General features: G+C 42.3%; 2 protein-coding genes across 2 annotated transcripts; one reads left to right on the top strand and one right to left on the bottom strand.

The window, feature by feature from the left end:
• Positions 3,823-4,922, top strand: LOC8062163. The gene is made up of 2 exons (XM_002458416.2): positions 3,823-4,337; positions 4,450-4,922. The coding sequence occupies exons 1-2, from the start codon at positions 4,087-4,089 to the stop codon at positions 4,721-4,723; spliced, it is 525 nt and encodes a 174-aa protein (XP_002458461.1). The 5' UTR covers positions 3,823-4,086; the 3' UTR covers positions 4,724-4,922.
• LOC8062162 lies at positions 4,976-13,006 on the bottom strand. Its single transcript, XM_002456285.2, has 12 exons — positions 12,404-13,006; positions 11,212-11,463; positions 11,025-11,120; positions 10,518-10,686; positions 10,338-10,421; positions 10,153-10,253; positions 8,927-9,019; positions 8,169-8,240; positions 7,027-7,146; positions 6,887-6,937; positions 6,273-6,461; positions 4,976-5,416 (listed from the first exon to the last, which is right to left on the bottom strand). Exons 1-12 carry the CDS (start codon positions 12,944-12,946, stop codon positions 5,249-5,251), a joined length of 1,938 nt encoding a protein of 645 aa, XP_002456330.2. The 5' UTR covers positions 12,947-13,006; the 3' UTR covers positions 4,976-5,248.

Below are 13,874 nucleotides of genomic sequence, written 5' to 3'. Positions count from 1 at the left end.
TGGTATAAAATTTCAAAATTGAGAGATGGCCAGATATGATAAACCATGTTTATTTGTCCGTGTGCACGTATTACAATATGCTAATAGTTAAAATAACAAATGACTTACATAGTTCACGTGCCATATTTAATCATAGCACTATGGAATGAATAGGCCATGTTTAGTTCGTGAAGAGAAAATTTCGCGACACTGTAGCATTTTGAGAACTGTATACTCTTCCACAGCTTGCATAACTGTATACTCCGGTGTTCTTTCTTTTTCCTCTGTCACTGCGCGCATCCATGATAATTCACCCAGCAAAAGAGAACCGATCGTAGAACCCCGGCTTTTGCCTCTGTCACTGCGCGCACCGCCTCCACGCCCGTTCCGGCTTCATCACAGAAAGAAAACCGATCCGGGTGGCGAGGGGACGCCGCCCGCCGCCCCCTCGTGAAAACGGCAGGTCGGTCTCCCGACACCCCAGGCCGCGCCGCGCGCGTCCGGGCATGGCATGGGTTTCTATTTTCTAGTCGTCGCATCCATGATCCGTCTATCCTGGCAGTGGCAGTGGCATGATGCGCGCGGCGAGCAGCGCCCGCCGCAGCGGGTGAAGCGCCGAAAAAAATATCGCCCGGACAGCGACGCGACGCGGACGCGGATCCATGGACGATCAGGTTGCCCTGGCTGGCAGTGGCAGGCCGCGCCGGCCACGTTCCCGCGCCTCAGGCGCGAAGCCGGGACAGGTAGTCCACGCGTGGTCCACACGAAACACTGGCGTGCGCAAAATTTTTTAGGCAGCGGCCCCGTCGTCGCACATGATTTTTCTGGGGCGCCGCGCGCGCGCTGCGCTGCGCTGCGATCGTATCGCGGCCCGTCGCTGTCGTCGGATCCCCGCACCGATTCGGCCGGGTCCGCTACGGATCCCATTCTTATCATCCTCTTTTCTCCCTTATCGGTGGCGCATCGTCGGGGTTAGGCTGTAGTATACGAGGACCGCGAGCGAGCGCGGCGGGGGTGCCTTTTGGGTGATGGCTTCGCGCGCGCCTCCAACCAAGAGTCGTTTTCTGTGGGTGGATAGGGGATAAAAATGATCCAGATGGGGGTGCTAGCGTTCCACGTTCCACGCACGAGCTACTAGATTGGTCAGGATCAGGACGATTGGTTCCGTGGTCGACGCGTTTCAAGTTTGAACGCACACGACAACAAGGTGCGTACTGAGCCACAGAGCGAGTGAGAAAAATAGAGAGAAAATATTTTGCTCTCTTTTTTTTGTGAAGGAGAAAAGTTTCACCTGGGCATTGTTTAGTTTTCTAAAAATTTTGCAAAATTTTTCAAATTTCTCGTTACATCGAATCTTTATATGTATACATGGAGTATTAAATATAGGTAAAAATAAAAACTAATTGCACAATTTGGTCGGAATTGACGAGACGAATCTTTTAAACCTAGTTAGTTCATGATTGGATAATATTTGTCAAATAAAAATAAAAGTATTACAGTCCCTGAAATCAAAAAGTTTTCAGAACTAAACAACGCCCTGGCTGTCCTGAGGTCGCAGTCTCGGCGCACAACAGACACAACAAACCGGAAGAGTCGTCATACGTGTTTGAATGGTTCGAAAATAGGAAGACCTGGAAACCTTCCAACAGGCCAAGTCATGAATGTTGCGTTCGAGTGAGGCAGGTGGACCATCACCGTACCCGGAACGACTATTGGCGAATTTTGAGCTTGTCCACCACCACCACTACAAGCTTGAACGAGTCCAGGGCTTGGATAAGGCCGGATTAAGAGCACCACGATCGGAAGCACGGATATATTCTTAGCAGCCGCCCCCCTTGACCACAAAAGGGCACCGATAATACTACATTGTTAAAGACGAAAGCACGCAGCTTAGTGTTGGAGCACCGAGATTTGTTTAGACGAGAAATTAAAGGACCTAACTGAATTAGGGCGTGTGATTGGCTGGAGCAGGAAAACGGGAGGGGAAACACATGAGCAGAGCAGACGCGGGCATATGGATTTCTGCATCGGCGGGACTCGAAACCACGTCGGGAAACACCGTTCGCAGCGAGCGGCCGGCAAGCACACATGCGGACACGAGGTGCTGTCGCCGCCCGACCTGTGGCCGTGTCCCCGGAAACGCTGCTCCTGCCCGCCATGTGTCCACTCACATCTTGTTCACACTCGTACTAGTTATTGATTGAAAATTGTTACTATTTGTTAATTAATTATTTGGTGTTTGCTTTGGTGGCAGAATACGTGGGAGGAGGTGTTTGTGTTGGTTCAGTGAACATGCGCCTGGCTCGTAGCTGGATCGCGCGACAGGTGTCCAGTTTTTGCGTCGCTCATCAAACAGGCTAGGTCCAAATTCGTCCTGGTGCTGCTGCTCTAACCCTGGTCGACAATTCAGGTCTTAAACAACGCTAACAAAAAGTGCAGGCGGCTGAGACAAAAAACAATGCCTTGATACTCTAGCGGTGGTATTCAACGCAACATTATCTATAGTAGTAGAAGGGGGAAAGCAACATTATCATGTGCACTTTCATGGAAAGTAAGTAACGTTGCCAACACTAGTGAGTGCATAATTTGTAGGTGAGCTACAACAACTTAAATTTTGAGCCAGGCATACTCATGTTACTTTTCACTTTTTTACTCCCTTGCAGTGGAAGCCAAGGAAGGAAGGAATGAGCAACATATCTATAGTGCAAAAACAGATGCGATGCGGAAAACCATACACGTGTGTTTACCCACCTACTTTGATAGGGTCCATGGATTCCACTTCTGCTCTTGTAGTATTTGAGAAGGGCAATCAAAATGGTCCAGGACCACGAGTAAGGCCTTGTTTAGTTCACAAAATTTTTTGTTTTTGGCTACTGTAGCATTTCGTTTTTATTTGATAAACATTGTCCAATCACGGAGTAACTAGGCTCAAAAGATTCATCTCACAAATTACAGGTAAACTGTGCAGTTAGTTTTTATTTTCATCTATATTTAATGCTCCATGCATGCGATCAAAGATTCGATGTGACGGGAATCTTGAAAATTTTTGCGAACTAAACAATGCCTAAAAATGACACTTGCAAGCTAAGACTCCGCTGTGGCTTACGTAAATTTGCAGCCAGCCTCGCACTGCAGGCAGGGCTTCTGTTCCAAAATAGGAAACAGCAAATAGTATTCTGGCGATAATCAGGGGAAGACTGTGCGATCAACCGGGTAACTAAGTCCAAATTCCCCCATCCCAGGATGTTTGTTGTGGGGTATACAAGTAAAACCATCATTTCGTTTCGTTTCAACTTTCAAGTAAAACCATCACAATTCAAGCAAAAGTGGTTTCGTGAAAAATATGCATACTCCGACACCACTTAACCTAATCCTGCGACCAAGACAATCGAAAAAGGATGATAACCCAACAACAGCGCGCCGCGTGTCCCTCGGCTCCCACATAAACAAGCAACACGAGATGAGGCGTCATCTCCAACCCAACATCCATGGCCCACACGTCGGTCTCACTCCCCGACCTGCCAAAGAGATACGCGAACAATCCTGGTCACATTCAGCAAACTGAAGAAGAGATAAGATCAGATCAGGCGGGGCACCAGCTGCAGAATCTGGGCAAAGGCATGTGCGAGTGGCCAACAGACACTTTCACACTCTTTTATATTCTTCTGCAAGTATAATAATAAAAAAGGGGAAAAAAAAACGGGACAGATGCACAGACCATGACGATAGGGCCCATGCCATCAGTGTCCTAGAAAAAACCTAACAATTAGGCCATGTTGGCACACAGCAAAGATGGTGATGTCACCGATGCAAATTGCTTGCGCGCATTATACTAGTCAAAGCGCACTACGCCGTGTTTGAATTCTTTGCGAGAAGGCAGCCTCCTAGCATTATCCCATTCCAGCTACTCCTAGAGCTGTGTCTGTGTGTATATATACCCCCTACCCTCCCCCTGGCCCTGGCAAAGGTCGTGAAGGAAAGCAAAGCAAAGCAAAGCAAGAGGAGCAGAGGAAGAATATATCCATCATCCACACACCCCACACACATACCTTGTTCTCCGGCGTTTCTTGCTGGGCATCCAGAAATCTCCTCGGAGTTGCAACAAGCATGGGCGGGTTCAGCGGCGCTACGGGTCTCGCGGTGTACCGCGAAGAGGACGACGAGGAGCTGTTCGAGACATCGTCTTCGATCTCCGGCGGCGACTCCGAGGACGAGGACCAGTTCTCCGACGGAGAAGAGGGCGCCGGAGCTCTGGAGCACCACCAGTTTACGCAGCAGTCGCAGCAGCAGCCGGTGCGGAGATTGAATTCGGACAGCCTCTACGATCTGTCGTCTATGATGGCACAGCTCCCTGTCAAGTAAGTCATCCGACTTCTCTTTCTTTTTACATGTAAATCATCAAAACAAATCTGCAAGCATCAAATTAAAGGGAAAAATTCTCAACTCGTGTTGTCCTCTCTCTCTCTGCAGGAAAGGGCTGTCCAAATACTATGACGGCAAGTCCCAATCGTTCGCGTGTATGTCTGAAGTGAGGTGCCTGGAGGATCTGCGCAAGAAAGAGACGCCCTACAAGAAGATGAAGCCATCCAGGAGTTATGTGGCATTAGACGAAGAGCAGGACTGTCATGTGCCGGGTCCTAACAGCAGGGGTTCTTGCGCGAATCTGGTGGCTCGGAAGAACAGCAAAAACATGCTCTACAGACCTCCCGCAATCCCTGTAAACAAGAGTGGATACCATCAGTAGGCTCTAGGACATGACTGTGTTTCTATCCAGGGTTTCACCTCTGTTCTTTTTTTTTGTCCTTTCATTTAGAGGGATTTTGTTGACAAGCGTATTGGCCTGTCTCAGTTGTAAGAGGTTTTCCTTCTCTGCTCTCAATAGAGTATCTCCTGTCTTGTTCATGAGACATTGATTCATGTAAATAACTGTGATCCTGTAGCCATATCGCAAGATCCAAGTATTTTGTGATCGGAGTAAAGAAGAGACAAATTGGGTAAAAAAAAAGGAACGCCTACATACAAATTTGAGAAAATAGTAATCCGATTACATATTCCAATTATAAGAGTATGTGGAGCTGGATTTCAGTGCCTGCCAACAAAAAATTATTACAGGCCAACAATTCAAAAATTCTAACCCTACATTGAGGTCGCACTCCACTGTAATTCTTCGAACGGTGTACTTGGAACCACTTGACTTCTGTGTTGAATACAGGGAAAATGGGGAATCAAAAGAACAGATATGAATCCAGTCCAAAATGATTCAGTGTTGTTAGAAAGCATATTCATAAATAGCCTGTGCAACTCCATCTTCATCATTAGTGGCACCAATTACATTTGCCACTGCTTTAGTCTTATCAGATCCATTTGCAAGAGCAACACCAAACGAAGCTAGTTGCAACATTTCAATGTCATTTTCTCCATCACCAATTGCCATTACCTTGCACAACAGAAAGTGATTTTAGAACCTTTTCAACTTATTTAGTTAATACACAATGGCAATTACATTGCAGCTGATCTTCTTTCAAGTCAAATAGGCTGAAATAGTACTAGAGCTTGCTCAAGGGGCTGCTATCCATGCCAGATTTAATTTTATTATGTTGTTTTGTTCTGTAAAACTATTGATGAAGTCATAAAAACAGAAGAGGTTTCACAAACTATACACGACGATAAGTACCCAAAGAAATGGTCTTGAACACATCCTAAGCTCAAAATATTCGATCCATCATGAATCCATGCTGTGGTTTTGGTAGGATAACACCATTCCTTTTTTAGTAACTTGTGCTTATGACAAATGCGTAAGTGATGGGACCAGGACCAACTACATGCTCAGACCAAACATGTAGACTAGGTTCAGAGCTAAAGATTAGGTAGATCCATCTATCTTCCCATTCCTTGAATCAAACACACCATAACTCCTCAAGATCAATTAGCATGACACACTATTAACGTCAGAAACATTATCACAGCTGCTTCACTGGTATCTCCATGTTTAAACATTTATCATGAACAAACACTTGAATGACCAGGAGTCGAATGCAAAACTCCATGGTTGGAAATTTTGGAAGAAAAGGTTAATAATGTGGATTGCACAAATTAGGTACCACCATATTTCTTGTCCTGGAGTCATTTGTCACAGCAGTTTAGAGGTATCACAGATCTCGTTGATCTAGAATAATGTTTTGGTATCTTATTTTTACTGAATCTTTTCTGCAGCTACTCCTACCTCAGCTAAGGCTAGCAAGCTTTGATTGGTGTAATGCAAATATATTAGTTGGGGACTAGATTGGTTGTACCTCATCCGGACTAATGGAAAGATGGTTCAACAGAATCTTCACACCATTGCCTTTCGAAGTTGCAGGCGGTACAAGTTCAAGCATATCAGGTTGTGCCTGAACAACATGGGCCCTTCCCTCTATCGCCTTTGCCCAGTATGGTCTCAATGCAGACGAAATTCCCTCAGGAGTTTCAAGGAACAATACTTTCTGAATAAGAAGAATATGGGAATGTTAAGCTGCAACTTGTCTTAGCACCACAAATTGTGAATACATCGTAGCATAAAAAGTGCAATTGACCCAATGTGTTCCATAAAATTGTACCTATCTTGTATACAAAATGGAAAATTCAAACAAAATCAGCATTTTGTTATAACAGAAAATGATCTTTGTTGTGAAGGTAACCCTAAACCTCTTCTATGCATCTGTAAGATGCCTTGTTTCTGCTTATATCAACTAAATAAATAACCTTAGAAACTAGCTACTTGAGCATGGATTTCAAGTAACAAATTACCTACAGACAGATATTCTGATGTTAATAGTTTTCAAGGGAGGGAACACTAAAATCATTCATACATTTGCGGAATAAGCTATTCAGAAAATTCATTTGGTATTTAAAGAATAAGCATACTTACTTGTATCTCAGCTGTTTCTAAAAGCTGATCAATAGATGACACTATTTTAGCCTGCAAAAGAAATTCCAACTACATTCAGAATGGACACGAATCTGATACCCAAAGAGTGATTAAGAACAAACTGACAAACCACGTCATACCTTAGGTTCATGGTATATGTAATGGAGAGAATCGACCAAAGGGTGGTCAAACACAGAATAACAATGATCCTGACTAAATGCTACTAATGGTATCTTGTTCTCCAAAGAATATAAGAGTGCCTGCATGAATCTCAACGATATCATATTTGTAGAAGAATAGTTATATGTGGCCTAACACACTAAAGAAAACAGTAGCAATATGCCACTAATTAGTAGGAGTAACGCAAGTTTCTAGATAGATACAGGAGCACCAAGCAAGCAGTGTAGACTGCAGACAATTGAGAGTAAGATTAGTTTATTCAGATAAACAGTTCTGCAAGTTCTTTCTCCTGTGCATTCAGGTGTTATCTCAGACATAAGAGAGTTATAAGCTATCAGTTAGCTAGTGTCCTCTGTTCTAAATTATAGTTCACTTTGGCCTTGTCCTATGTCAAATCTCTCTAACTCTGACCACACACTTTTGAAAATATATTTCACGACGAATTTAAGGAAACAAATTTGGCATTGCAGATGTTGGTGCATTTTTTTATAAACTTGGCCAAAGTTAAAGAAGTTTGATCTAGAACAAAACCAAATGAACTATAATTTGGAACAGAGGAAGCTCATCTAGCTCAGTTGGTCAAGGGTGTGGATGTATGACCAGACCACCCAAGTCCACATTGAGAGAAATTTGGTTGCCTATTTTCTTCTTAACAAAATACCACCTAGTTCCTCCCAGGTTGGTCTAGCTATTTTTGGGACGAGGTCGAGTTTTGTTCTAGAAAAGGCACATATGTATTTTAAGTTCTTGGTGTGAATGGTGTGTACACAGCTCTCCTATATGTTCGAGAGAGAGAAATGGAACAGAGGGGGTAGCATATAAACATTATACGAGTGTGCAAGAAAAAAAAACATGAAAATCATCGACAACCAGTTATGGTTGCTGTGATGCACGGATGCAGCCTGTTTATCTGCAGGCATATTTGCTAATTATAGTATGACATTGTTGACATGGATCCAAAGAGGATATCCACAACTAAATATAAAGAAAATAAGTGCATTTCAAAAGCCACAAGATTTTGAACAGAGCGGCAACTGCCCTTCTACCTATACTGCAAATTATGTCCACTTTTTTGTTTACTCAAACAAAAACAGTTCCTTACCTCTCTACATACTTCTTGGTCCAAATTTCTTTTATAAATCTGTCTCCCTTCCAAACCATAAACCAACAGACCCTACAAGTGGAAGTATGCACTAGATGAGATGGGGATAATGATCACAAGGATAGTTAATAATGCATAATTTACGTGATGTGAGAAGAATACAACAATATTCTTCACAATAATAATAGAATAATAAACTACATTGACATACATAATTGAGGGGACATCAACTATCAAATATAACAGGAGTACACTGGATGAAGAGTAGAGGCACTAAGCACCACTGAATTAGAAACATAAGTTTTGTGTCCAATGCCATCCATGTATCATCTCAGCCAACTAATAGGGACCCAAGTGAACTGTGTGGAGATGAATTAGTCCCAAACTTTAAGTTTTTAACTTTTAAGTATATAGATAGACAATAGAAACCTTCACCTATGATCGAGGGTGACCATTATTAGTTTAGTTAGAAAGGTTTCTCAACATTTTCTTTCCCCTACAGTTTTTCCCAATTCTGGTGAATTCTGAAAGTACACAGAAAATGCATAAAGTACAAAACCATACATGATAACCTATTGGGTTTATCACCCTGGATGTAGTTAGGGTTCCAATAAGGACATGTTGTAAGCAATACAAGGTTGTCAGTAAACTGAATGTATTGACAATGATCACAATGTTTAGAGGTGCAGCACTGACATCACTCAAGACAACTAATGACTAAAAAGACTGCATTTTCCAATAAATGTACTTCTAACAACCTGAAGGAATACACCAGGTGATGATTCTGAAACAATGCCAGTTCTTCCAGATAAGTCCACCATACTAAGAGCATCAATCACAGCAGAACGTGCCTGATTTCGCAATGAGCATGGAAGCAATATAATCATTAGCGGTACTGAAAAGATCTAATTATAAAAAAAAAGATAACCAACACAAATAATGTCCATTCAAGCTTCATACAAATCATGTTCAAGGAAAAAAAAAGCTTAACAAAGAAAAAATATTAAAGATGCATCAAGAAAGGCCTGTATTTATCCAATTCCAGCAGGACTTTAGCCAACAGTAAGTTCGTTTACCTTTAGACGAGTTTCACCTTGCTCAAAAGAAAAAAGTGTTGTATCAATGAAAGCAGACCACACAGGGGGAAGAAAAATAATGCAACATAGTCCTTTTTTCTTATGGAAAGTCTAGCTGGTGGACAACTTATCAGCATGTGAATTCTATGACAAAGCCATACACTTTAAAAGTTTATTTCCAGGTGTCTATTCTTCGGCAGTGTTGTAATACTAGGTGATTGGACCTGGTGGAATCACAGGAACAAATGAAATTTAAATGGACATCCCCTTCCCTTCTAATCATCAAGCAGTTCTACAAAGAGGAGGTGCTATGGTGCCTCGCTGGAGCCCTGCCTGTAAGCTTCAGGAATTGGTGTCTGGTTCTGGTTGTCGTGGTGGTGAAGCCTGATGCCCTAGTGTGAGTGGTCCCAGGACAGATCATTTCTTTGGTTTTAGGTGATTATCTCTTAAGGTGACTTTTGCAATCTCCATTCTCCTCATACCTCCTAGCTCCTAGTTAGGTAAGGGGGTTGCCTTGTACAGGACCGTTTTCTTATTTTTTGTATAATATAAAGATACGCAACTCCCCTATGCGTTCGAGAAAAAAAAAAGGTGACGCGCCTAATCAAACTTAGTAACTATTTCCTTAGACACAGTTCCATACATGTTTGGTTTTGAAATTAGGTGAATTATTGCAGGTTACAAATTTTCCAAGAGGGTATAGTTTCTGCTATGAAATTTTCCACGATAGCATATCTGAGCCTTAATTATTTTAATCCCTCTAGAGTTATGATGATCATTTTGGCATCTTGATACACTAGGCTATACCAAGGTCATCCAATGGTTTCAATTAAAATAATCAAAAAAATCATATAGCACCTCTGCTCTTTAAATAGATTAGTAGAACAAGAGCAAAGAACAAATAATACCTTTCCAGTGGCAATAACTATGTTTACTCCTCTTGACCTAGCTTCCCTTAGAGCTTCTGCATTCCTTGCTGTAACTTGACTTTTACTGTTGAGCAGTGTGCCTTGTTCAAAGAAAAAAAACAATAACAAGTCAAAACTATTAGCACATCTAGACTGTAAATATGTGCAAAGAGCAAAGGATATACCATCCATATCACAAAAAATATATTTGAATTTTGGTTTGTAAAATCTTAGGCTGCCAGCTTTCTTCAGACCATTCGTCACTTGCCCTGTAAACATTCTTAGACACCAAGAGCTCGATTAGATCATGAGTGTGGTGGGCGTTTCTGTAACATATTAACTTAGAAATCTTATTAAGAATATACCATCCAATGAATCTGTTTGAGGCTTGCTTGAATCCAAAGCACTCTTAGCTAGACCTTTTCCTTTCCACCTTAGACTTTTTAAAATGAGCTGCTCCTCCTTCTCAAATTCTGCTGCAGCCTCATTGCTCGACTCGTGTTGGAAACCAAGAAGATGTAATATGCCACGAACCTAATAGAGTAAACAAGTAATGTGTAGAATAATGAAGCTGTAGTTGTAAGAGTCGGTGCAGTTATGCAGTTTGGAATTGTGCACACAAATTGAGGTAGATGGTATACTTGTAATACTTTACTAGATTGATTATGGTGCATTTAAGTAGAGGTAAAACAGGAAATGGGAACTGAAAAGGTGCCTAGATGGACTTATTTTGGAATCAAAGGGAATAATATATGAGTTGAAGGGCTTGGGATGCCCATAAGGAATACACAAATTATAATCAATTTCAAAGGAACTGTGAGGAATGAAAATCATTAGGTAAGTTCAGGGAATAAAAGTAAAAAGAACCATACCACTAGAACCCGCACTTCATCAAGAAGTGTAACACCTTTCTCCTCAGCTTGCCTTGCAGCTGCCTCAACAGATATTACTATATCACCTAACATTAGCTGCATTAACAAGATATTCAGAGGAGAAGAAAATAAGATGGATGGGTAAAACTAAGAGCATAACAAGATTCAAAAAAGTATTCCTGCTTACAATGGGAACATCAAGATCTGGAATGTACTGGGACATTGAGAGCATATCAGTAGTGCGGTTTTCGCCTCTCCATTCTTTGTTAAGATCTTGGATGAAGTTACCATTGCATAGCAATACAGAAACCTCAACCTTATCATACTTCCCAACATCACTTATTGATGTATCTCGGGTGCTGTAGCTGGAATCCAGAAGTCCATCAAGTGCAATCTTCATTGCCATTGGGACATTTAACTTTAAGATTTCTACAATGTTCTGCACGTGCATATGACAGAAAATTTACAAACATATATGGACAACTCATCAGTCTAAGAGAAATAAGGTACTAAAGACTAATCACAGCAGAACACAAAAACAATATGTACACACATAAATAGCTAAATTTAGGTAACCAATAGGCAGCCAACTACCCACTACCCAAACAAAAGCCAGAATCACATCAGACACAGGTATACTTAGGTATGACCTACAATTTCCCAGGCTACTCATGTCTTGGTCAAAGAAAATTCTACCAAGACTGCTATTAGAAGTGCATAATTCCATTTAATGTAAAGGTATCTTTTTGGGATGTGCATTACCAGAAACCCATGTTAAAACTTAACAAAAACTGCAACAAACATATCTAACAATCCATTGCCATTCACCATGAGGAAACAAACAGCTCAAAAGCTAGATAATACCGGAAGTCCACAATACCTAAACATAAAGGCCAAATAGCTTGAGTAACCAGAATCCATCAACTACACAAATCTGAACCATTATTACAAGCCAAATACAGTTCTTTTTTTCCCTTATAAAGAACCTACATTGTCCTAGACAACATATTACTGGTGAAAGAGATCTCTAATAAAACATGTGCTGAGAGACCTGAAACATGTACGTCCTTACTGATTAGGTACTTCTCGGGACTCCAATCATACACAGAGTAGTACATGGAGACATAACCAGTTCAAAATGGCAAAACATGGTCTCTAATTAGCAAGTTACATAAATGAACAGCTGCATTGGTCAAAACAAAAGGCAATAGTCTTACAGTTCTAATTGTTCTGCAACATCAGGACAAAACATGGTGCAAAATAACGGTGCACCAAATATATAAACAGTTGCGGGATTCTCATCGGCATTTCCAGTTAACACTTCTAAAGCAGCAGGAAAAATAAGAATACAGAGAAGTTCTATAAAGCGTGATGTGTACCAGCACTTCTGGGTCATCGGGCATGTCCTCCTCGACGCCGATGCGAGCGATGAGCTCGATCTCGCTCTCCTTCGGCGGGGGTGGGGGCGGGGGTGGCGGTGCGTCCTGAGGCTGCGACCGCTTCGCCGACGCCTGTCCGCCCCGCCCCTTGCGGAACCCGCGGATTCCGGCGAGGAACCCTGCGAACGGCGGCGGTGCCGCTATCGAGGGCTCAGGGTTGCCCGTGTGCCCGCCCCAGGAGAGCAGCGAGGCCGCGAGTGCAGCCCTGGCAGCGGGGGGCAGGGGCGGCGCCGTGGCGGCGGAACGCAGCAGCGCCGCGCCGGGGAAGGGCGACGGTAGCGGGAGGTGGAGGGACGAGCGCGAGGCGAACGGGAGCGCGCGAGACACGATGCGCGCCATGGCCGTGCTCCCGGTCGTGTGGCGGCGGGAGAGAGGGAGCAGGACGACGGGAGAGGGTTTTGGTTGGTTTGTTTGGCTCGTCCAATTTTGATTCGTACGGAACATGTTTCCGCCGATCAGGGTTTGCTCGCACTCCTTCATCATCACCTCTCTAAATTACGAAATGGGATCTTCAGTTCACTAGCTTGGGCATTTGAACATGTATTCCAGTTTCACTTTCAGTTGGAGATTGCGTTTTTGTTCTGCTCGACTGCTCCCGTGCTCGCTTCGTCGTTTGGATATTCCATGCAATATCTCACCAGAAAAGCTTTGTTTAGATGTAATCAGCACAGCAATTCATATATGTTAGGGTAGATTGGAGTGTAACTAGAGGGTGTTTAGTTCAAAAAAATACAAAATGTTAACTACTTTGGAATGATGAAATGCAAAATGACAAATTTTCTATGGTTATGTTTTGTTCCATCCAAAATACACAATTTATTATCCTTATAAAAGCCTCAAGCTCTTTTAGGTTTTTTTTTTGTCTCTTGACACCTTTTTACCAAAAAAATTGCATGGTGTTTAATTTCATTTTGCAAAAAGATAAACCAAAACCTAATTTTTTTTTGGAATATGAGAGGAACTAAACACCCCCTTAATTAAATTCTCCCTCAATCCATCCAGCATACATGGATTGAAATAAATACCATGTTTTAAATAGCGAGCTAAGGCCAAGATATTTAGCGTTTTATAAACTATAATTAGCGTACTTTAACGGCAAAATAGCGGTAAAATTGTACATAAACGCAAATATCGGCATAATTTTTTTCAAGCTATTTCGGGCTATAGCGGCAAAAATAGCGGGCTATTTTTTTCCATGAATAAATATGATAACATCCAAACAAGGCCAAATGAATAAAATGGAGTCACGGAAATCAGCAAAGAAACAGGATCACAGTTCACATTACGTGGAATTACACCACCGCGCACATCAAGCAGTACGACAATAACGTCAGCAAAATCGAATGCAAATTCACGACAATTTCATGTACAGACAGAAGGAATTAAGTTGCAGGTAGTACAAAATTGTCAA

This window comes from Sorghum bicolor, chromosome 3 (assembly GCF_000003195.3).
Source record: "Sorghum bicolor cultivar BTx623 chromosome 3, Sorghum_bicolor_NCBIv3, whole genome shotgun sequence".
NCBI classification, from domain to species: Eukaryota; Viridiplantae; Streptophyta; class Magnoliopsida; order Poales; family Poaceae; genus Sorghum; species Sorghum bicolor.
This window is presented reverse-complemented; position numbering and strand designations above follow the sequence as displayed.